This window comes from Silene latifolia, chromosome 6 (genome assembly GCF_048544455.1).
Source record: "Silene latifolia isolate original U9 population chromosome 6, ASM4854445v1, whole genome shotgun sequence".
Lineage (NCBI taxonomy): Eukaryota > Viridiplantae > Streptophyta > Magnoliopsida > Caryophyllales > Caryophyllaceae > Silene > Silene latifolia.
In genome coordinates, this window is record NC_133531.1 from 114,816,461 (window position 1) to 114,838,891 (window position 22,431).

The 22,431-nt window shown below is 35.4% G+C and overlaps 3 protein-coding genes and 2 long non-coding RNA genes across 5 annotated transcripts; 1 reads left to right on the forward strand and 4 right to left on the reverse strand.

Moving 5' to 3' along the window:
- Positions 1 to 239: 239 nt before the first annotated feature.
- LOC141588516 (uncharacterized) lies at positions 240 to 3,429 on the reverse strand. The gene is made up of 5 exons (XM_074409955.1): positions 2,864 to 3,429; positions 1,759 to 2,770; positions 1,623 to 1,701; positions 681 to 1,041; positions 240 to 585 (listed from the first exon to the last, which is right to left on the reverse strand). Exons 1-5 carry the CDS (start codon positions 3,427 to 3,429, stop codon positions 240 to 242), a joined length of 2,364 nt encoding a protein of 787 aa, XP_074266056.1.
- Positions 3,430 to 4,775: 1,346 nt separating this feature from the next.
- LOC141658918 (uncharacterized) lies at positions 4,776 to 6,978 on the reverse strand. Its single transcript, XM_074465652.1, has 3 exons — positions 6,427 to 6,978; positions 5,423 to 5,572; positions 4,776 to 5,327 (listed from the first exon to the last, which is right to left on the reverse strand). Exons 1-3 carry the CDS (start codon positions 6,854 to 6,856, stop codon positions 5,008 to 5,010), a joined length of 900 nt encoding a protein of 299 aa, XP_074321753.1. The 5' UTR covers positions 6,857 to 6,978; the 3' UTR covers positions 4,776 to 5,007.
- Positions 6,979 to 7,707: 729 nt separating this feature from the next.
- Positions 7,708 to 9,018, forward strand: LOC141658919 (uncharacterized). The gene is made up of 2 exons (XR_012549524.1): positions 7,708 to 7,859; positions 8,726 to 9,018. It is a non-coding gene; the product is annotated as an uncharacterized LOC141658919 (long non-coding RNA).
- A 642-nt stretch (positions 9,019 to 9,660) lies between these two features.
- On the reverse strand, positions 9,661 to 10,541 carry LOC141587133 (uncharacterized). The gene is made up of 2 exons (XR_012519706.1): positions 10,293 to 10,541; positions 9,661 to 9,938 (listed from the first exon to the last, which is right to left on the reverse strand). It is a non-coding gene; the product is annotated as an uncharacterized LOC141587133 (long non-coding RNA).
- A 4,869-nt stretch (positions 10,542 to 15,410) lies between these two features.
- Positions 15,411 to 15,764, reverse strand: LOC141588517 (putative cysteine-rich receptor-like protein kinase 9). The gene has a single exon (XM_074409956.1). The coding sequence runs from the start codon at positions 15,762 to 15,764 to the stop codon at positions 15,411 to 15,413; it is 354 nt and encodes a 117-aa protein (XP_074266057.1).
- Between the last annotated feature and the right edge of the window lie 6,667 nt (positions 15,765 to 22,431).

Sequence of the window (22,431 nt, forward strand, 5' to 3'; positions counted from 1 at the left end):
GGATCATCCTTGGCCTGACTATAACAAGCAGGTTCATATAATTGTAACACATTACAACAAGAAGCTTGATAATCTGGTGTGTATCCTTGCATATTTAAAATAGCACTGTGAGTAGAATGTGTCTTAGAGGGATTAGCAATGGAAGGTGGTAAGCCTTTACAGACAAAATTATTTAGTTTGGCTCTGGTGGTCTTCCTAACAGGATCAATTCTTATATCAGAAACATCATTATTATCATTTTAAATTTGAGAATTGGGATCTGGATTTGTAGGAATATTTGGAATAGTAGTGTGAGGATTTGGGATGGTACTAACTAGAACACTATCATTGACATTTTCCTCAGGAAAGAAAGATGGATTGGGAATGGAAGTAGTATGAGATGTTTGACTGTCTGGTATAAAATGAGAAGAATATATGGTTGTGTCTTGTTTGACAAAAGGAAACATATCCTCCCTGAATATAACATCTCTACTGTAAATGACCTTGTGGATGTCCAAGGTGTATAGCCTGTAACCCTTCTTACCCATTGGATACCCAAGGAAGATGCATCTAATAGCTCTGTCCTCAAATTTATCTCCATCATGTCTAGCAGCATATCAGAGGAATCCATTGACTTTCAGATGTGTGTAGTCAGCAGGTTGACCAAATAAACACTCATGAGGAGTTTTCCAATTAAGAACAGGGATGTAGGTAACAAATTGATTATGTGGGTGGCAGCCAATATCATGTCACCCCAAAATTTCTTAGGTAGACCAGCTTGTAATCTTAGAGCTCGTGCAACCTCAAGTAAATGTTGATGTTTCCTTTCCACCCTGCCATTTTGTTGAGGGTTCCCAGGAATAGACGTTTGGTGCACTATGCCATTATCAGCAAAAAGCTTGGCACAATCTTTTTGGAGTATTTCAGTACCATTATCAAACCTCACTTTCTTGACAGTGGTATTGAATTGAGTTTTGACATAGGCTAAAAAATGGCCAATGGTTTCACAAACTAAGTTTTTATGTTTCAGTAACATAGTCCAGGTAGTTCTGCTATAGTCATCTACAATAGTTAGAAAATATGAAGCACCATTTAATGCAAGGACCCTATAACTAGGGATGTCAACGGGGCGGGTATAAGCGGATACCGCCCTGCACCCGCCCCAGTTGGGGCGGGTATGGGTACAGCTTTCGCGGGTGATGGGGCGGGTACGGGTACAAAAATTCCACCCGCCATGGGTGGTGGGGCGGGGATGAGTTTTACGTCATACCCACCAAATACCCGCCTACCCACCAATTATTAAAAAAAAATATATATTATTATGACCTTCGATAATGTTATTTACTAATTTTATTGAAAATCTTAAACTAAGATTATAAATATGAAGATTTACGAAAATTTATAGTGATTAAATTACATTTTATTTTAAAAATATTGACAAAAATTATGACATAGGTGGTTGGTGGGTAAACGGGGCGGGTACAGGTCTAGATTTTCTTTTGGTGGGGCGGGTACAGGTATGGAAACTTGTACCCGCCAGGGGTGGCGGGGCGGGTACGGGTATGGGAATTGCTTGGTGGGTACGGGTACGGGGGAGCCTATATCCACCACTGCCCCGCCCCAATGACATCCCAACCTGTAACCTCCCCAAAGATCAACATGAATCAGCTCAAATGGAGCTATGGTCACAGAAGAACTAACAGGAAATGGTATCTTGTGATGCTAGGCAAGTAAACAAGTGTCACAATGAAAATTTTTATCATTGATATCAGAAAGAACCTGAGGCTTTACATGTTTCATTGTGGACAAGGCACTATGACCTAACCTAGCATCCAACAGATATGTATTTGAGGATGTTACATGAGCTGAAACAAGAGTATTGCTATTAGCTATAGGGCTACATTTATTCTTATCATAAGTAGTAAGACTAGTAAGATGATAGATGCTAGCAAACTTCAATCCAGAACACAAGATCTCCTTAGTGATATTGTCTTGTATGAAACAACCAGTAGGATGAAAATTAGCACATAGGCTAGTGTTATGCATTAATTTACCCAAGGATAGTAAATTGTGTTTAAAATCAGGTAGGTAAAGAACATTATGCAGTACTAATTTTGCAGAAATTTTGACATTACCAACACAAGTCACCTTTTTAACATGTCCATCAAGTAAGGTTACAGTTAAAGGTCTAACAAGCTGCCTAACATCAGATAAGGTGGCCAGATTATAGGTCATGTGATCTGATGCGCCAGAGTCAATAATCCAATTAACATCATATGCAGAAGTATGAGAAACATGAGCACTAGCAGCTAGGGTAGTACCTGTAAAAGAGGAGGAACCAACTGTATCAGCAGTATGTTGAGATTGAAGTTTGAAAAGTTCCTGTGCAACAGCTTGCACAAAAGAAGCATCCAAGAGAGCTCCCTGAGCATTGTCTAGAGGAGTGTCAGCTTCAAAACCTTTCTCTTTCTCAACATTTGCTGCAAAACGCTTCCCATTGCCACTAGGAGCATTTGCAGGAGGAAGAACCTTCTGTGAAGAGGCATTTTTCTTGGCTTGTTCCCTCTTATGAACCCAGCAATACTCCAAGGTGTGTCCTGCTTTTTCACAGCGAGTGTAAAAATATGCATGCTTCTCATGCTTCTCTGTCTGATCAGGAAACTTCTCATATTTAACCTTTTTGTTATCACGCCTCCATACGTTCTTTGGACCAGCATTAGCAGTAAGGGCAATACTGTCAGTGTTAACAACTGGATCAGCAGCAGAAGTGATGCTCAGTTGAACTTCAAAACTGATGAATCTTAGCATAGACTTGATTGATGTTAGGAATAAGATCTAGAGCAAGTATCTGACTACGAATAGCATCATATTTCTTGTCTAGAACCATGAGGAAGTCAAGAATATGATGTCCCTGGCAACAATTTTCTTGAGGAGATTACAGGTGCAAGCAGCAAAGGCGCCACAATCACATTCAGATAATGGATCCAGAGACCTGATGTCCTCCCATCCTGAACGAAGTTGAGCATAATACTCTGCAACAGTCAGATCACCTTGCTTGATTTGGCTAACATCTTGTCGCAATTGATAGAGGAATAGAGCGTTAGATTGATTGAAGCGCTCATTCAACTCCTCCCATAACTGCTTGCTAGATGTCACATAAGAGAAGCTTTTGGAAATGTCCTCAGCAAGGGAAAACTGAATCCAACGCATGACAGTATAGTCTGTCCTTATCCAGTCCTGATAGCGCGCATCAGTTTCAGGTGGTTTAGGACAAGTTCCATTGATGAAACCGAGTTTATTCTTGGAAATCAAAGCAATACGCAAGTTGCGAGACCAGTGCAGGAACGATGTTCCGGAAAAGACTTGAGGAAGCAGCTGTAACAAGGATTGATCTCCAGCAGTGAGATGTAGAGGATCCTTGTAAACGGAAGAAGCTGTAGTCGTCGCCATTGTTATGTGCTTGAATTAAGCTTGTAAGAGGAAGAAAATCAGCGGAAGACAGTGATCAAAGTAAAATTGACCTGATTTTGAGAACTGCAGAAGATTTTGTGGATTTTGAAGAGAAAAATAACAACAAATTTAGGTATTTTGATCGTAGAAAAGACGATAAAATGGAGAAAAATAGCGAAGAAAATCGCGAATTAATCACTCAAAAACATGATTAAGTGAAGAAATCTGCAGAATTTGGATGCAATTACAGCAAAAATGATGAAGATCGTCATCTAATCAGGATCGATTCTTGACGATGATCATATTGAATTCAATGATTGTGAATTCTGTTGAAATGTAAACAATTACTCAGGTGAAATTGAAGAACACATAGAGTAAATAAATGTGAATTTTATTGAGTAAAATCTTAACTTAGAATGATTTACAATGGCTGTTCGTCTATCTATGTTCCTATGTCGGATGTGGCTTTATTTTGGTTATAAGTTAATAATGGATGCTAAGCTTTCTGATATGAAATGCATCTATACATTCTAAGTAGTGTTGGCTTTTAACTATTCCGAAACAGTCTGAAACCAATCCTATCGGAACTTTGATGGTCGGATTTGGTTCATTCTGAAACTAGATACTAAATCGATCCACTGACATTGCTAGCTCCATTCAGCTGCATATATCAAGAGAGCTGTTAACAACTATGATACTGAGAATGAATTAAATCCACGCGTAACCTGTTTGGTTTGATCAAATTTAAAGCATGAACGAACGACTAATAAAGTTCCAAATTCAATTGTGCAAGTGAATACTATTGCGAGTAACACTGTACTACTGCAAGTACAAAGTACTGTTACGACTGAGTCGATGCAGTGCAGGAACACCAATTCACCTAATTCTCCCATGTTGAACTGAAACATGATGTTCTTCTTTGAATATGTCAAAAAATGGACACCAAATCTATCGGCCAGAAAAGACGCCTTCTTCATCAATCCTGTATAACTCCAATTGAATGATCCCCGGTAGATTTGTCCTTCTGTCAACCTCGTGAGTTGTTCCACCTGTTCAAATTCAAATGAATTTTACTTATTTCCGTACTGTCATTGTTCCCACAGTATCAGGCCTATAATGACATTTTCGTCAATTTCAGACGAGGGTATACGTTAAAACAACCCAAAAAATGGATATGTAGACGTCATATTGAGAAAGAGTAAGTAGTAGTTACGTCATAGTTGCTATAGTCATACTCCCATTTTTTCTCTCATCAAGCGTTATATTATTCATTTATTCGTATTGATTTTCTCAGAGAAGACCATTGTTCGAGTTGGTTTCCAAGAGGTACAAAGTCACCGGGCTGAAACAAGTCTGCGGTGTATATCAAGAGAGTTTCATACAACCAAAACTACCGAAAATGAACTAAAGACTTGAAAACCAGGAGCATAATTTGTTTGGTTGGATCAAATTTAAAGCATAAGCAAAAACAACTACTAATTGTGAGTACTGTCTGAGTGTTAGTTCTGAGTCGATTCAGTGCAGCTAGGAAATAGAGACGGTATCAAGAGTAATACTGTCGCTGATGACATCTTCATCTCATGCATCCCCTTCTGAGTTCATGTCAGGGACCTCCAAAACAGCCTTCTTTATTAACTTCAAATCAGCTAATTCTCCCATCTGGAACTCAAACAAGACGTGCTTCTCCGGAAATGTCAGAAATTTCACGCCAACTTTATCGCTTAGAAGAGACACCTCCGCCATCAACTTTGTATAACTCCAATTGAACTGTGCCTCGTAGGTATGCCCATTTTTCAACCCCGTTGGTTCTCTAACCGCATTCTGGCTATAGTCATACTCCCATTTTTTGTCGCTTCCCATCTCAAACGTTGCAAAGTCTGGCTTCCAATCAATCTTAACTGTAAACAAGCGCACCAAACTAAATTTCATTTATATATACACACACACACACACACGTAATTAATATGAAAACATAGTATACTCGTATCATTACCAAGATCTCGGGTCTGCAGCGCACACTCAATCATCTCCCTTATGTCATTAACAGGTACAGTAGTTTCATGGAGGACCGTGTAAAAGGGAAACATTGTAGCATTAGGAATTTCGACGATTTGAGCCCAAAAACCACTACCGGGTACAGTTCCTGCTCAAAAACCAAATTAGCAAAACAAAAAATTGAAACAAAACAAGAAAAGATTAGCACAAAATACATCAGAAAACTGACTCGACCAAACCTAACTCGAACCTGAACTTAAAACGAAAAAACTCAATGTAGACCCAAACTGACTGATAACAGAAAATAACACGCGACTTTTTAATTTGATTAAATCACTAAGCAACATACAGACTACTAACCTAATTACAGATCAACCAAAGAACATCTGTTCTTATTACACTAATCGTGTTCAATTGACAAAATTTTATTCGCTTAATGGCTTCAGTTATAGTTAACCGGTAATCCCATCACATAATCAGCTTCCTAGCATTCTCGTCAAAAATCATCAAGAAACAACAAAGCAGAATATCCGAATCAACAAACAATCACAGCAGAATATCGACAAATTAAGATTTTTCTATATCAACATCATAATCTTCATTACTCCAGATAAACATCACGAACTTTCTCATGATCAAAATCCAATATTTTTCACATAATCATTGGAAGAACAACATTTATTAAAAAAATTCATAAAAAAAAAAAAAACTAATTCTTCAATTTTTCAACAAAGAAAACAACCGTAAACATGAAATTGATAGACGACGAACTTAACAGCAGAGTATCGACAAACTCACATTTTTCTGAATCGACATAATAATCGTAATCTTTATTTATTTCAGATCAACATCGACAAACTCTTATGTTCAATAAAATTCCAATAACCCCAAAAAAATCGTAATTTGTTGCAGATAACTTATCGAAAGAACGATCGACATGAACAAAAAATAATTCTTCTCTGATTTTTCAACAAAGCAAACAAGAATAGATGACGAACTTACCAAAGTCAAAGCAAAGTCGATTAGTTCCTTGAACATGAAAAATAGTGACAGTATCGTCGTCACCATGAAGATTACGAGGAAGACCCTGAGAAATTAAATCCAAAGGAGCCCACAATCGAACTATTGGCAATGGTGGCGGCGGTACGTTGTTCCGAAACTCTATCATACCACGAGACTTCAGAGATAGAGCGGCAGTAGCATTCTTATCCTTGTTCGTCACAGAAATTACGAGACTTTCAGTAGTGGCCCCAACTATCCCGAACCCATGGTCGTCTTTGAAAGTAGGATCAAGAAGATCTTCAATTGCAAGCTTCAATGTGCGAAGAGGTTTCATTTTTACGTAAAAGCTGTAATTAGGATCAGGTGGTGGGTTTTCTTGGGGAGGAACAGCAGGCATGGCGTTTCCGATTTCTTCTGAAGGTTCCGACATGGTTATTAATGGAGTTTTCTTGGGAGTTTTCAGTAATGGTGGTTGGCGGGAAAGTTTCTTAAAACAAAGAAGAGAGAAAAACAGAGCAAACGGAATTAGTTAGTTGCAATTATGGGGTAGTTGAGGAAATGGAATTAGTTATTAAAACCGAGGATACATGTTAAAGTTGGAAAAACTACCGTAAGAAAAAATCTCATCATCTATAATACTAGAATAAAAAAGCTAAAATTTTTCCACCCAAAAGTATCAAGCTAGAAACTAGGCCTAATTTGTTTGGGGCTATATATTGGGCCTAACATTGAAGGTTTTATGATTGAGCCTAATATATTTTAATCTACGTATATCACATTTTTCTCATGTATATGTATCTTAATTAGTATTGGGCCTAACATTGTATCTTATATATATATATATATATATATAGAAATAGGATCCTGTGCGAACCTAAAGTTCGGTGCGAACCGTGCGAACTAACTTAAAAACCAAAACACACATGAACCACACTCCGTATACTGCTCCAATCCAATTACTGCATATCAAAATAACTCCAATCCAATTACTGGTCAGTGCTCCAATCACCCCTCTTCATGTCATCACCGGTCAAACACGCCGGCGACGTACTCCTCGTCCCCGACATATCTAATCTTTCCATTCTTCCTCTCTCCTCATCTCTAACCCAACTCACTCAGCTCGCCGACTCCGACGCCGGACGTACCAGCGGCTAATAGATTAGTTGTTGCAGGCCGCCGGCGAACCCTCGTTCTCATCAATCTCTTCATTTGTCATCCGGTCATGCTCCAATCATTACCGCTCATTCAGGTGCGAATACGAAGGCAAAGGTAGTTATAGATTGTCGGCAAAGGTGAGTGATAGGTGGTGAGGTGATTGTGTGAGCAGCCTCGCCATTCTCTCCGGCGGTTATCGAGGCTGGGTTTCTCAGTTCTTGCGCTTTTGACTTCTATGGCTAGGAATGTTGCTCAGGCTGATGCTTCTGTTAAGAAAGGTATCACCTTTGAGTAATTCAATTGTGTTTTTCTCGATTTTGTAGGCGTTGTTAAATGATTTTGGTTTGGTTTCATAGATCTGTTTAGTATGACTATAATGGTAGAATTCTTCTGTTGGTTTTGTTAAATCAATGATTTTGTCGGCGTTGGCATTGTTGTGAAATTACGATTGAACTGTTGATAATGTAGCATTTTAGTTGATTTCGATTAAATCATTTTTGAGTTGTTGATTTTTTTTCTGGAACTTCATTTACTTTCTTTGATTTCGATTCTGGCTCTAAGATCGCGTTGTTTTTTTGATAATTGATGATTCAATTGCCGATTCTTGCGATTTCAATTCATGCTTCAAACTTCAGTTTCTTTCGCTAATTCGTGATTTTTCTTTCATGAAGTAATTACTGTATTTGTTTTCCTCTGATTCCGAATCACTTATGTAAAATTACGATTGAACTGTCGATTATGTAGCATTTTAGTTGATGATTAATTCATGATAATGCATAATTCAAGTTAATCGAGAAGATTGTTTCAATTTTCTTGGAGTTTCGTCAAATGATGTGTATGTACGAGTATGATTACATTTACAGGTCTAATTAAGAGTAACATTAGTCCAATCGAAGATCATATACCAAATTCTCGAAAAATTATGTGAAATTACGATTAAATCTGATTAAAATGAGAGCATGTTTTTTTCCCGAATGACTTGAATCTGATTAAAAATTATGTAGCATTTGTCGAATGACTTGAATCTGATTAAAAACTATGTAGCATTTGTCGAATGACTTGAATCTGATTAAAATGAGACCATGTTTTTTCCGTCATACAAACTAAATGACTGACTCTATCTGCTGAACATTTGTTTTTTCAGTGTTCATCTACACGTCAGCACACGTTCTGATCGAAGTAGGTGAATCTGGCTTTAGCACCTGTGATCGAACCAGTCCCATTGGCACCTACAACAATGCCAACGCCGACAAAATCATTGACTATAATGGAAGAATTCGAGCTTGCAATTCACCCAATAGAGATTATCATATGATTAATTGATTTAAATTTAGTAGTATTTCTGTTGTAGAAAAGGTCAGATTTTAAGTTGTTGATATTTCGATAAATTTTTAAGACGATGATTCAAGTCAGTCAATGCCATTACGGAGCTAAAGCTTTGTTGGGCGTTGAGTTTTCGTTGTAGTCAAGTTAGATACTCTTTTACCTTCCTAGATACACTCCTCTAACAAGCTACATGCATTTTTTTACCTTCCTAAATACACTCATTTACATTGCTAGATACACATCTCAAACAAGCTAGATACACTCTTTTACCTTGTTAGATACACTTATTTACCTTGCTAGATACACATCTATAGAAAGCTAGATACACTTCTTTACCTTGTTAGATACACTCATTTACGTTGCTAGTTACGCATCTCAAACAAGCTAAATACATACTTTTACCTTGCTAAATACACTTATTTACCTTGCTAGATACACATATCTAGGAAGCTATATACACTTCTTTACCTTGTTAGATACACTCATTTACGTTGCTAGATACGCATCTCAAACAAGCTAGATACACTTATTTACCTTGCTAGATATGCAATATGTAATACTTGGTATATTCCTAGGAATTTATGAAGGTTTGACTATTATTTGACAAGACCAAAATTATGGGTTGGATTAATCCGTATGTGTGGCCTAAGTTTGCATCAATTTGAATAAAAGAGTAATTGTTTGGAATATTATGTATGTTGTTGGTGCGAAAGCAAATCCGCCAAAGAAGCTCAGAAGTCCACCAAAGAACGGGAATATAATCGCCAATACCATTGTCAGCGCTGCATTATTCACAGAAATATAGACATTCAAGATTTTATCATTGTTTAAACCTTACTTACTTAAAACTTCTAGTTACAAAATTGAAGACATAAGATCTCATAATAACGATAACATCCAGAAAGCAAGATATCTCCAACCCCTTTTAACGCTTCTTTGAGACACCGACAGTCTTTCCCCTACGGCCAGTAGTTTTGGTGTGCTGACCACGAACTCTCAAACCCCAGTAGTGACGAAGACCACGATGGTTCCTGTACGTAAGAGGGTGACATGATGAGAACTGTTCAGAGTACGCAACTTCAAAATTTACAGCGACTGGATCATTATTTGCCAAGTCTCACATTAAAATGGGACAGGGGACACCTAGAGGCTAAAGGGCATAGCTAAGTAAAGCAGCCTAAACTTTATATCGATCTACATAGAATAGCACGACTGACCTAACCACCCGCCCCAAACTTCAACCAGAATGACAGACAACAACCGATTAGACCTACAAATAATACTCAAAATGTACCCAAATTGAGCCAGAGTTAAAACCGTGAAAGCTTGTAAAGGTCAACACAACCTGAGAAAGGAGTCATTAAGGAAAGTAATCAGAAACACACCTGATCTTCTTCAGGCGCTCGAGATCACCAATCAAAATCATTACAATCGTGCAATACCATTCCCCTAAATCGAACCCAAAAATGCGATACCCCTGCATCTATGCTCATAATCGAGTCATTAATGTCACCGTAAATTACAGCATACATTCGTTGTGACACTCAATCAAGCTTATCACACCCAATCAAGATAATTACGTCAATTGTTGTACTATAGCTGCAGTTAAACCAGTTATTAGACTGAAGATAATTCCCCATCGGTAAAACCGGTTGTAAGATCAAGGTGATTTCCCTTCTGCTGAAAATTGCTCAAAATCGGAAAGTAACATCAAGAAAACCAAATAAAATCAAGAAGAGTGGTAACACTGGCAAGACAAAGAAAGGTAGGGATACGAGAAACAATGATGTGCGCCACCTAATACCTTGAGAAAATGCGGAAATTGAATGGTAGGAACTTTCACCGATTGAGCGAAGCACTTGATTTCGCTTCGATGTTAATCGAATTTGGGCGATTACTACTAAATCAAAAGAACTTAGCTACGAAGAAATTCTTGAAAGACGCCGAAGAGAAAACCATAAGGATGAAGGATGGATATATAAATCAGTTCTTAAATCTTCGATTACAGATACAACAAATACATATGTTACTACCGGATACACAAGGTATTCTTTCGGATACACATGGTATTACCACTAGATACACAAATCTATTTGTGTATCTAGTAGTAATACCGCGTGTATCCGGGGTGCTATTTTGTGTATCCACATTCTAAAGATTTATTCAGTATGAGCGGTGATCACTAATTTGGATAGTCAAATTGTGAATAAAAGTATTAAAACCATTGTTTGATTCGGCTTTTTGTGGAAGAATTTTGAATGACTTGTTTGTTGGTGTAAGGGATGGGGGATTCAAAAGAATTTGCAGCAAAGTTGTATGATACATTGTCAAGGAGACGGAATGTGAACTCGTCAGAAGGGATTACAATCAACGAAATGAGAATGTTTTGGGAAGATATGACTAGCCAAGATATTGATGCCCGGTTGCAGATATTGAGATCCACACTTAAAGAAAAAGAACTGAATAATCAAATAATTATACCCTTCTAGCAAACTCAATCAATTTAATGAAGCATTCAAACAATCACCAACATTACTAAACCACAGTTGTTTTCTAATTGTTCAGATCTACTAACCTTAAACTTAAGAATGAAACACATATCCCATCGCCGTCGTTGGTCGCCATTCTCTCTCCAGAAATGGATCGATTGTGTGAGGTCGACGTCGCCGACAAAGTACGTTCGGCGACAACGAGAATCGATCCCACGTGATGTTCTCCTGGTCCGTCCGATAAGTGATGGTGGTGAAAAGCCAAGGAAAACTAGAGGTCGTGGTGATCGAAGATACACACAAAAGAAGAGACGAGCGGCCACTAGTCGTCGGTTATGCGCTGACACTAGTCATCTGTGATGCGCCGACGTCGTTGTATCTCGCCGGTAGCGATGGCGGCAGCAGGTGAGGATGAGTGATGTGAGAGGAGAGTGAATGGCGGTCGAGGGTGGAGTAGGGAATAAAAAGGGAAAGGGATAAGTTTGTAGATGTTGGTTTTTGCGCGAGATAGAGTAACAGTGTATATTACCTTAGTTCGTACGGTTCGCACCGTACTTTAGTTCGCACCTGACCCCGACCCTATATATATATATATATATATATATATATATATATATATATATATATATATATATATATATATATATATATATATATATATATATATATATATATATATATTTGGGATCCTATGAGAACCATCAAAATAACGAGAACTATGAGAACCTCGCGAGTGGCTGGGATTAAACATATTTTGACAATAGGCCAACTCGTCTCATCCTCCATTTTCCTATCATTATTAATTATTATCATGCATTTTGCTTTTTCCTCTTTTCGTTCGACTTTCTCTCTCCTCCATCATCACATCCTCTCTTTTGCGATAACTACTGTTCAAGTTTCCTTCTTCATTCTCGTTGATTTCGAGTGCCATTACTATGATTTCGACCAAAATACTTCATAAATCCGACTTTAATTTTGCTTTCTTCTTCATTCTTGCTGATTTCGTCATTGATTTTTCTGATTTCGAGCAGATAACGATTTAGGTAATTCCCCCAATTTTTTTCTTATTCATCCGTTTTAATGAATATTTATAATTCAAATTAGTTGATTAGGGTTATATTCCTGTTTTGTACTTCTTTCGTTCGTTTCCATTGATTTCAGTTGTTGTTCGATTCAAGTTGCATGTATTTCTCGCTATTTTTACCACTTTTATCAAAATGGAACAATATAAACAAGGCGGATCTGGTATTAGTGAAGATTTCAATCAGATGATTCTTGAGTAGAGTTGACACTTTCTATTGATCTTGAATTGATGTTCTACTTGAATGAAGTTCATTAGAGGAAAAAAGTGGTCTAACCAAAATATATTTTCTATCTGATACGATTGGCAGGCAATGTACAATGATTGATATTATCCATTCAGTATTTGAGGGAGTAGTCAATAAAGTTTTGTCTATTCGATTTCTCTCTGAAATGGGTTACATACATACATTTATAGTGGATTTTTGAAATGGTAAGTTGTTTGTCATTTTGGCTTTAACATGGTGAATTTATTGTGGGTTTTGGACGGTAGTTGTCGATGCATAATAAGACAAGGAACATGGGCTGGCCTTTGTGGAGATGAGTACAATTGAGGAGGCTGCGGGAGCTTTAGCAAAGCTCGAATGTTTCGTAAGTACTGTTGCTCTATTGTTTTTCAATTGTTGCTTTTGGATGTTCCACATTCGAAACTTTACTGTTTTGTTATCTTGTTCATGTATTGGTTATCAAGTAGTAGCATTGGGACATTATATTGAATGGCTCTAGTTGAAGAAATTCCAGTGGACTTTATGGCTTTAAGATGCTTTATTTTGACAAAAATATGATAGCTTCAGTTGTTCAAATTTGTTTTGTTCATGTCGCAAGCGAGTTTAGAGTAAGAATAGCTAGAGTTAAATGTTTTTGGTGCAGAGCTAGTATTAGGTTGAAAAGCAATTTGATGAAATATGCAGTGCCTTTAGACTATGATACTACTACCGAGATTCCTATGCTTTTTTAGGATTAGAATATAAAGTTAAGATCTTTAATGTATATGATATTATAGTCCGAACGATATGGGACTAGTAAAAGAGTATTCCGCATATTAAGGTATAAAACCATCTATTAGGCTCAACCATTTGGAGATTGACGGTGTTCAAGGAATGTAACTTTTGATAGGTCTTGAGTTTCTTCATATTGCTGATGAAACTTTAATCAACGAGAGCATCGATAAACTCTCTTCTTGTATTGTGCTGTATGAGATGGATTGGCTGAATATTGAATTGTTTAGTCTAGGATAATTGGATTCTTTTCTACATTCTGTTTTCATGGTTTACCATGATTCTTGTATGAAAGCACCGCTTTTTTTTCTCAGGAATACGAATGTTGGACTCTAAAGATTTCATATGCTAAGCCAAAGAAGAAGAAAACTCATACTCTTGTGAAATCAAGACCCCCTGTTTTATACAACCTATTTGTAGCAAATTTAGCATTTGAAGCAAGAGCCAAAGGCTTGAAAAAATTTTCAATCAAGTAGCAGCGATCCTGTTTTAGCCGAAGTAATATTTCAGGATACTCCAACAAAATCATCTGGTTATGGTTTTGTTTCTTTCAAGACAAAGAAGAAGCTGATGAAGTCATTTCGGATTTGACGGGAAGGTAATGCTTAACAACATATTTTTTTCCCTTGTGGTTTCACATTTTTCCCTAATTCCGTCTTTGGCTAATTTGACGTTCATTCTCTTGTGATTAGCTAATTACCGGTAGTCTGTATTGAAATTAACATTTAACAAGCAATACAATAAGTAAACTTCCAGCATCAGTTCAGTTGTGATTTGAGTTTCTTCCAAGGATTTTTGGATGTGCTCTTTTATAGAGTAGTTTTTTTAAGACATTTTATTTTCATGAAATAAGATTCTATGTGCATGAAATAAGGTTCTATGTTCATGAAATAAGGTTCTATGTACATGAAATAAGTGTTAAATGGGCATAAATAAAATTATATGTGAATGAAATAAGGTTCTATGTACATGAAATAAGGTTCTATGTGCATGAAAAAGTTGTTCAGTTGCGTCAGTTGGTTATATTATGATACTAATTACTTTTGGTTAAGGACGTTAATTTTATACGTGCATGAAATAAGGTTCTATGTGCATCAAATAAAATTATATGCGCATGAAATAAGTGTTCTATGTGCATGAAATAAAATTATATATGCATGAAATAATGTTCTATGTGCATGAAAAAAGGTTCTATGTGCATTAAAAAGTTTTTCAGTTGCATTAGTTGGTTATATTATGATACAAATTACTGTTAGTTAAGGACATTAATTTTATATGGATATGAATAGATCCTATGTGCATGAAATAAGGTTCTATGTACATGAAATAAGGGAAATGACGGTGGATGAGATTTAATATATTTACCGGTGTTTTCATGTAACTACAAGACATTTTAGTGTATCTCTTACATATCTTACATATCAGTTATTTAGGCTGCCATAATATGAAACGCCCGTTATTTCATACTCGTATTTGTTTGGTGCATTTTAAAGACTATTAGCTCAATGGTAGAGCAATGTGCAAATTGTGCACAAAGGTATGGGTTCGAGTCCCATATAGCCTATTAAATCGCAAATCCAACGATAGGAACGTGTCATGATGCAAGCAATACAGTACAATTATTTAGGAGGATATAATCATATTGGGGCAATGGCGCTGGCGCGCAGACCTTGATCGGACTCAAGCGAGCAGCAACAATGGCAATGAGCCCATGAAATAGCTTTGCAATTATCAGAAGTTTAATACACGCATTTCAAAGACTATCATATATACCAAAATTATTACCATATATGCCATACTTGAATTAAATGAGATTACCAATTACACTATTTTTCATTCTTAAGAGTAAAAGAAAGATTTGGTATTTCATGGCCAATATGGGAGTCGAACCCACATCTTGTGCATTGCACAATGCTCTCCCATTTGAGCTAATTGGCTAGATTATCGCTTCCACATTGTTCGGACATTTCTGCTGGATTTGGCCTGCTGCAACTGTTATACATTTACTGCAAACTTGTGTCGTGTAACCCCCGTTACAGAGGAAAATACCTTCAATTTTATTCCTTCCGCTACCAATAGAAGAGTTATAGAATTTTTTCGTTTCTGCTTCCGCTGTCAGATTTGACAGTAGATCATTAAGGTTGGTTTGATAAGTATTTTCCTGATCATGACGTACTCTCTCAGAACAATACTTGCTGAAGTAAGTAACTCGATCTTCCGAAACAGCGATTTTGATGCAAACAATAGACAGGCAGAGAAGAAACACAATCTGAGTTTTATAAATCGACATTGCCATCAATTGGCTCGCCTACTGCCTACAGCATCTGCAATTCAGAAGAACCAAATATGCAATGTTTATTCAACTCTGACCGAAAAAAATAGAAAAAAATCGGAATGTCGTGGTTAACATGATCTGTTTTATTTTAATTATTTGCTCAATTCTTTGAACTTTCCAAGACAGTTTAATAATACTGTATTTTTTTAAACAGATAAGAGGATGACAAGCAACAAAGTTGACTAACTCAACCTATCAGCAATTAGCAAATTTTGTGATGTGTATGAGTATGACAGCAGCAATTAGAAAATGAAATGAATTATTACTAAAATGGGATTAAGCCACATAGAAACTAAAGAGAGGTCCCGGAGCTTACTGGAACTGTTGAACATGACCTGTAACCAAGTTACCAGAGGTCACACCAATACCATGCCCAGCGGCGGACAACCATTCACCATTGACGACAACAGTCATTTATGATCAATCACTCATAATGTCAATATACTCTTAGTACATAAACCTAACATTGACACCTCCACAGTCCAACCAAGTCAGCAAAGCTCACACCATTATCATACCTAGCAATTGTCAACCATTCAGCATTGCTCCTTCGATCAGGGGGCTTAGTCAACCAACCTACTCAATGACCGTCACCAATGACCAAACCCACATGTCACAACCAAGTCATCAAATATAATCCATCGCAGCCCAATTTCTCAATCTACAACAGCAATTTCAATTCAAAACTCCACTTATATGTGTACAACTCGAATAAACAACTCGTTAACCCTAATTTGTTGACGAATTAACAAATTCGAAACACAAAAGGTCGAAATTAAGGGGAATTAAGAGAAATTAAACAAACCTCATTGAATTTTGATATATGGTGAAGTATAGTTTGATTTGCGTCTCAATTGAAGAAGGAAGCAGCAGATTTTTGAAGTTTGTTCTTCAATTCTAGGAAGCAGTTTGATGATGGGCATATAGAGAGTAGTTGGAGAGAGAATGTAATTTTGTTAAATGACACAGGGTTGGACGAAATTTTGTTAAATGACATTGGTAGGATCTCAGACATTCATTTATCTAAGATCTAAGGGTTGTGAGTGGTTCTCACGGTTCTCATTATATTGATGGTTCTCACCGGATCCTGACCCTATATATATATATATATATATATATATATATATATATATATATATAGGGTCAGGATCCGGTGAGAACCACTAAGATAATGAGAACCGTGAGAACCGTCATTAAATCTCTACCAAATCTCGATTTGAAAGTTTAGGTGAATCATTTAGCCTTAACTTAGTTTTTTCAAACACATTATTTGGTATAACTAAACAAAATTTATTGATTTTATTAACAAAATATAAACATAATGTACAAAAATACAATTAGGTATACTAAAACGACTATAGATGCACCAAAACGAATACTGGGTGCATGAAAATTTTTACATGCATGAAAATGATTACTAGGTGCATGAAAATAACGGGTTCTACATGCACGGAAACGAGTTCTAGGTGCATGAAAATTGTTAGATACGAGAAAATGGGTAGTCGGTGTATGAAAATTAATAAAACGTATTTCGCTCTCGATTTGCGTCAATAATTTATAATGTTTGGACCAAGAAATATGTTTTCTAGCTATAAAATTCAATGCCGAATCCAAATATGTCATTATTTTTTTTAAAAAAATTCCGTAAGATGGAGTTCTCACGGTTCTCATTATCTTGATGGTTCTCATAGGATCCCAATTATATATATATATATATATATATATATATATATATATATATATATATATATATATATATATATATATATATATATATATATATATATATATATATATATAGAATTAGGATCACATGAGTCCACCCTATCTTTTTGAGTCCGTGAGTCCATGATACAATATCACACTTTATATTAAACAATATCACAGCTTATATACAAAAAAAAAATCGAAAAAAAAAAATTTGAAAAAAAAGTCGTGATATTGTTTTGTAATACAATATCACACGTTACACTAAACAATATCACAGCTTACATATTAAAAAAAAAAAAAAAAAAAAAAAAAAACTTTTTCAAAAAAAAAAAATTTGAAACAAAAAATCGTGATATTGTTTTGTAATACAATATCACACGTTATACTAAACAATATCACATCTTACATAAGAAAAAAAAAACTTTTTCGAAAAAAAAAATTTCGAAAAAAAAAATTTGAAAAAAAAAAAATTCCGAAAAAAAAAATCGAAAAAAAAATTTGAAAAAAATTTTGAAAAAAAATTTCGTGATATTGTTTTGTATAGTGCGTGATATTGTTTTATGGACTCATGGACTCAAATATATAGGTGGACTCACCGGATCTTGCCTATATATATATATATATATATATATATATATATATATATATATATATATATATATATATATATATATATATATATATATAATTAGGATCAAATGAGTCCACCTTCCTTAGGTGAGTCCATGAGTCCTAATCTTAGCCATTGGATTATAACAAAATCAATGGCTAAGATTAAATCTGAAAAGAAAAGGTCTATATAAAACCCAAAGAACCCTAATTCTATTCATTTTACCACCATCCACTTCTCTCTCTTCCTCCCTTTCTCTCTCCGTCCGTCTCTCTCTACACCCGACAACCACTGCCGCGTCACCCCTGCCACGCCCATATTGCCGCTTGTGCTCCTGCCACATCCCTTGCCTCGCCTCCTCCATGCCAACACAGCCGCCACCATCAACCTTCCCTCGCCGCCACCAACTCACCTCATTTCTTCTTTCCCTCACCTTCGGCCACCGCCTCCTATAAACCACGAACCACCGCCCTCTCTCCCTTCTCCTTTCTCTTTTTTTTTTCAGATCTGAGTGTTGGTGATTTTTTTTTTTGGCTTTGGTGGCTGTGTTACAGCGTGGGTGGTGACTTTTTTTTTTTCGGCTGTGATGGTGGTTACGGCGGGTAGTGAAGGGAGATCGAGGGTCAAAGGTTTTTTTGGTGAGGCTTTAGGGTTTAGGGTGGTGGTTGACGGTCGTGGGGGCGGGGTTGTTCCTGGTTTTGGTGTCGTAGGGGCGGTCGTAGGTCTGTTTTTTTTTTTTTAAAAATTTTATGGTTAGCGGTGGTGGTGGTGGTTGTTGTGGTTGTCGTTGACCTCTCCTTCTCTTCAGCCGCCTCTCCTTCCCCTTTCTCTTTTTTTTTTTTTTTTTTTTTTCTGTTTTTTCCAGATCTGGTGGATGCGTGGTGATTATCGGCTCGACGGCGGTGGATTGATTAAAGTTACACATATCGACTATTAAAGTGACGTTGAAGATTTACAGTTTCGCCTTCAAGTGACATCGTTAAAGACTTGTCGTTTCGCTTAAAAATTATATAGATTAAAGTTACACTCATGTAGCATTAAAGTTTCACTCTTGGACCATTAAAGTTACAATCGTGTATTAGAGAAATTACATAAATTTTAGTCACGAATACATTACCTTTAAAAACATAAAGTTTCGCTCCTCATCATTAAAATTTCTTTCGTTTAACATTAAAGTTTTATTCATAAACCAGTGAAATTTAAATTTTTGTTATTAAAAATGATATAATAATATTAAAGTTACACTTCTAAGCATTAAAGTTTCACTCGTAAACTATTAAAGTTTTACTCCTAAATCTGCTAAATTAAATAAATTTTAGTAACAATTTTATTAATAGATAAATTAAATTTTTTTTTTATTAGAAATGGACTAAAAAAATTAAAGTTTTAATTTTTAGTATTAAAGTTTCACTCGTAAAACATTAAAGTTACATTTATAAATCAGTAAAACTAAATAAATTCAAATTTTTATATTAGAAATTGTTTAAAAAAATTAATGTTTGAATTTTTAGCATTAAAATTTCACTCGTAAAACACTAAAGTTACACTCAAAAATCAATATTATATATTTAAAATAAAATTTTATAACATAAATTTAAATTTTTATTTATAAAATGACCTTAAATATTAAAGTTATAATTATAAAGAATTAAAGTTACATTCATAAATTAAAGTTTTATTTTTAAAACATTAAAATTTTCATCTTAAAATTTTTAAATCTCAATCATCAATCTTAGAAGATCAATGGCTAGGATTAGGACTTAATGGACTCGCTATTTTAGGTGGACTCATTTGAACTTCACTCTATATATATATATATATATATATATATATATATATATATATATATATATATATATATATATATATATATATATATATATATATATATATATATATATATAGAAATAGGATCATGTAAGTCCTATGTTTTATGTTGAGTCCATAAGTCCTAATGTAAATCATTAGATCTTATAAAATGGATGGTTAAAATTAAAAGAGAAAAACACACTCCCTATATATAATTAATTCCTTGTCTCTCATACCCCAATTTCCCATACACTAATTAATTTCTTTTCATATAATTTTATTCTCCCTCTCATCAAATCATATTACAAAAATCTGATTTTTTTTTTATCAATTCACACTATTTCTCCTCTTCTTCTCTCCCATTTTATCATCTTTAGAATTTCCGCGTAAAATAAAAGCGGTTTCATAAAAACCTCTGTATATCTTCATTCGGACTCCGATTAAGGCGAAACAAAAGCCTAACTTTATTATTTTTTCGAGGCCGTTGCAATGGTAATATTTTCATATGCCATTTAGTTTTCAAAATATCCAATACTGCTCGGTTGTGCTCGAAATATTGTCGTTTGTGTATTTATTTCTTGTGAAATTTTTGTTGAATTTTGTTAGAAATGTTAGTTATGTATTTGGAATAATTTAATTGTGCAACTTAGTGTTTTTGAATAATGGGTGATATTATTAATCCAAAATATAGTAGTTTGTATAATTATTTTTTTGTTGAATATATCTACGTTTTTTAACTATAAATTAAAGTTGTTTTATGAAGATGGAGATGATGAAGATGATGATGAGTATTTGGCGTAATAAATTGACGATGAAAATGTGAGATTTAGATTGATGGATGAAGAGATGAAGAAATTTTTATTTATTATATATATGTAATTTTAGTGATTTACGAGTATAACTCTAGTCTTCTACGAGTGTAACTTTAGTCTTCTACGAGTGTAACTTTAGTACTTGATAGCGTGATTTTGAATATATTAATTTGAATTTATGTAGTTTTTTGACAAGTTTATGTAACTTTAATGTTATACTGTGGACAGCGGGCCGCCCACGGGGGCGCTTGGGTAGGAAAAGAGAAACAAGCGTTTGCATTTTTGTATGGAGTCGCCACCAATTTTTATGGGAAATTGGAACCGTTCGAATACCTCGTGTCATGTCAAGACACAAAGTAGAGACATGAACACTAAGCAATCGTTACCCTTAGCATTCTATGTCTAGAATGACTCTTGCGGATGCCAATGAACACGGGTGCTCACGGAGATCTGGAGTAAGGGGTGAGGGTACGTATTAGGAAGCTCTTTTGATCGAACACCTAATCCCGCCCGCCTGGATAGCGGCCTCTACTAATGATTAGGGACATCATTTATACTTGATATATCGTCGGCTATATGCATGCAATGCAACATCCAAGTTTTAATCCTAGCATGTGAGAATTAATACTAAGTCGGTTAACAAGTAGTTAGCAAACAATTTGGTCGAAGTTGGATTTAATGCTCAATTACATGTGGAAGCATACAAATGATAAAAGAAATACAATAAATAAATTACAATAATGAAAATTACAATGATTACAACGGATTAGGCGATTTATGTCGAAAATACCTTTAAAACGGATAATTTGAGAAAAGAGGAATAAAAGAATAAAAAAAGAATCAAATAAATTAACGAACAGGAATTAGCGTGATAATACAAATAATAGTTAGTTAATACGTGAGCTAATTAAACTAAGTCAAGGCAGAAACGGAGTTCAGGGACGAACTCGGCCAGAACAAAGCGCAAAGAGAGGCCGCGTCCTTTGAATAGCGCAGCAGACGCGTCTTTCTCTTTGGCTCGGTCCCCGCTGTGAAACCGTAATTGCAAGCCGTTAATGTTAATGGGTGATTTAATGATCAATTAAATTATTTACTCGGATGAAAGTGATTAATAGATTATTTAACATATGAATGGGTCATAAAAACAGTAAAATATGAGTGAGATGGATGTAAACGAATTAATACAAGATGGAATAATGACAGAAGTGAAAAATATTAATGAGTCCAACAAATTAAATCAATTGATTAAGTTAGATATGATGGGTTAGTGACGAACATGTGAATAAACAGATGCAAACTATATCAAAGACGAATTTCAGAAACCCAATATGAACAAATTGAATCTCTACAACCCGGAATTGAATTTAATGACGAAAACCCGCAAATATTGGTTATAAGGGATTTAAGTCGGGATTTAATGATAAATTACATGTTAATGATGATAAATTATATACATGTGAGATTAATATGTTATTGTAACAAAGAATTAACAAGAACAAACGAAAATAAATAAAACGAATGAAATACAGAGGACGAAGGAAGAAGAAAGGAAGCAGGAACTGCGGCAGCCTCATGAAGAGGCGCAGCAGTTGCTGCGTCCTTTCTCTACGGTTATCTACTGGAAATCCGTAAAAAGAGGTTGTAAAGCATGGTTTTAGAAATCGGTTTTGATGGTGTTTTC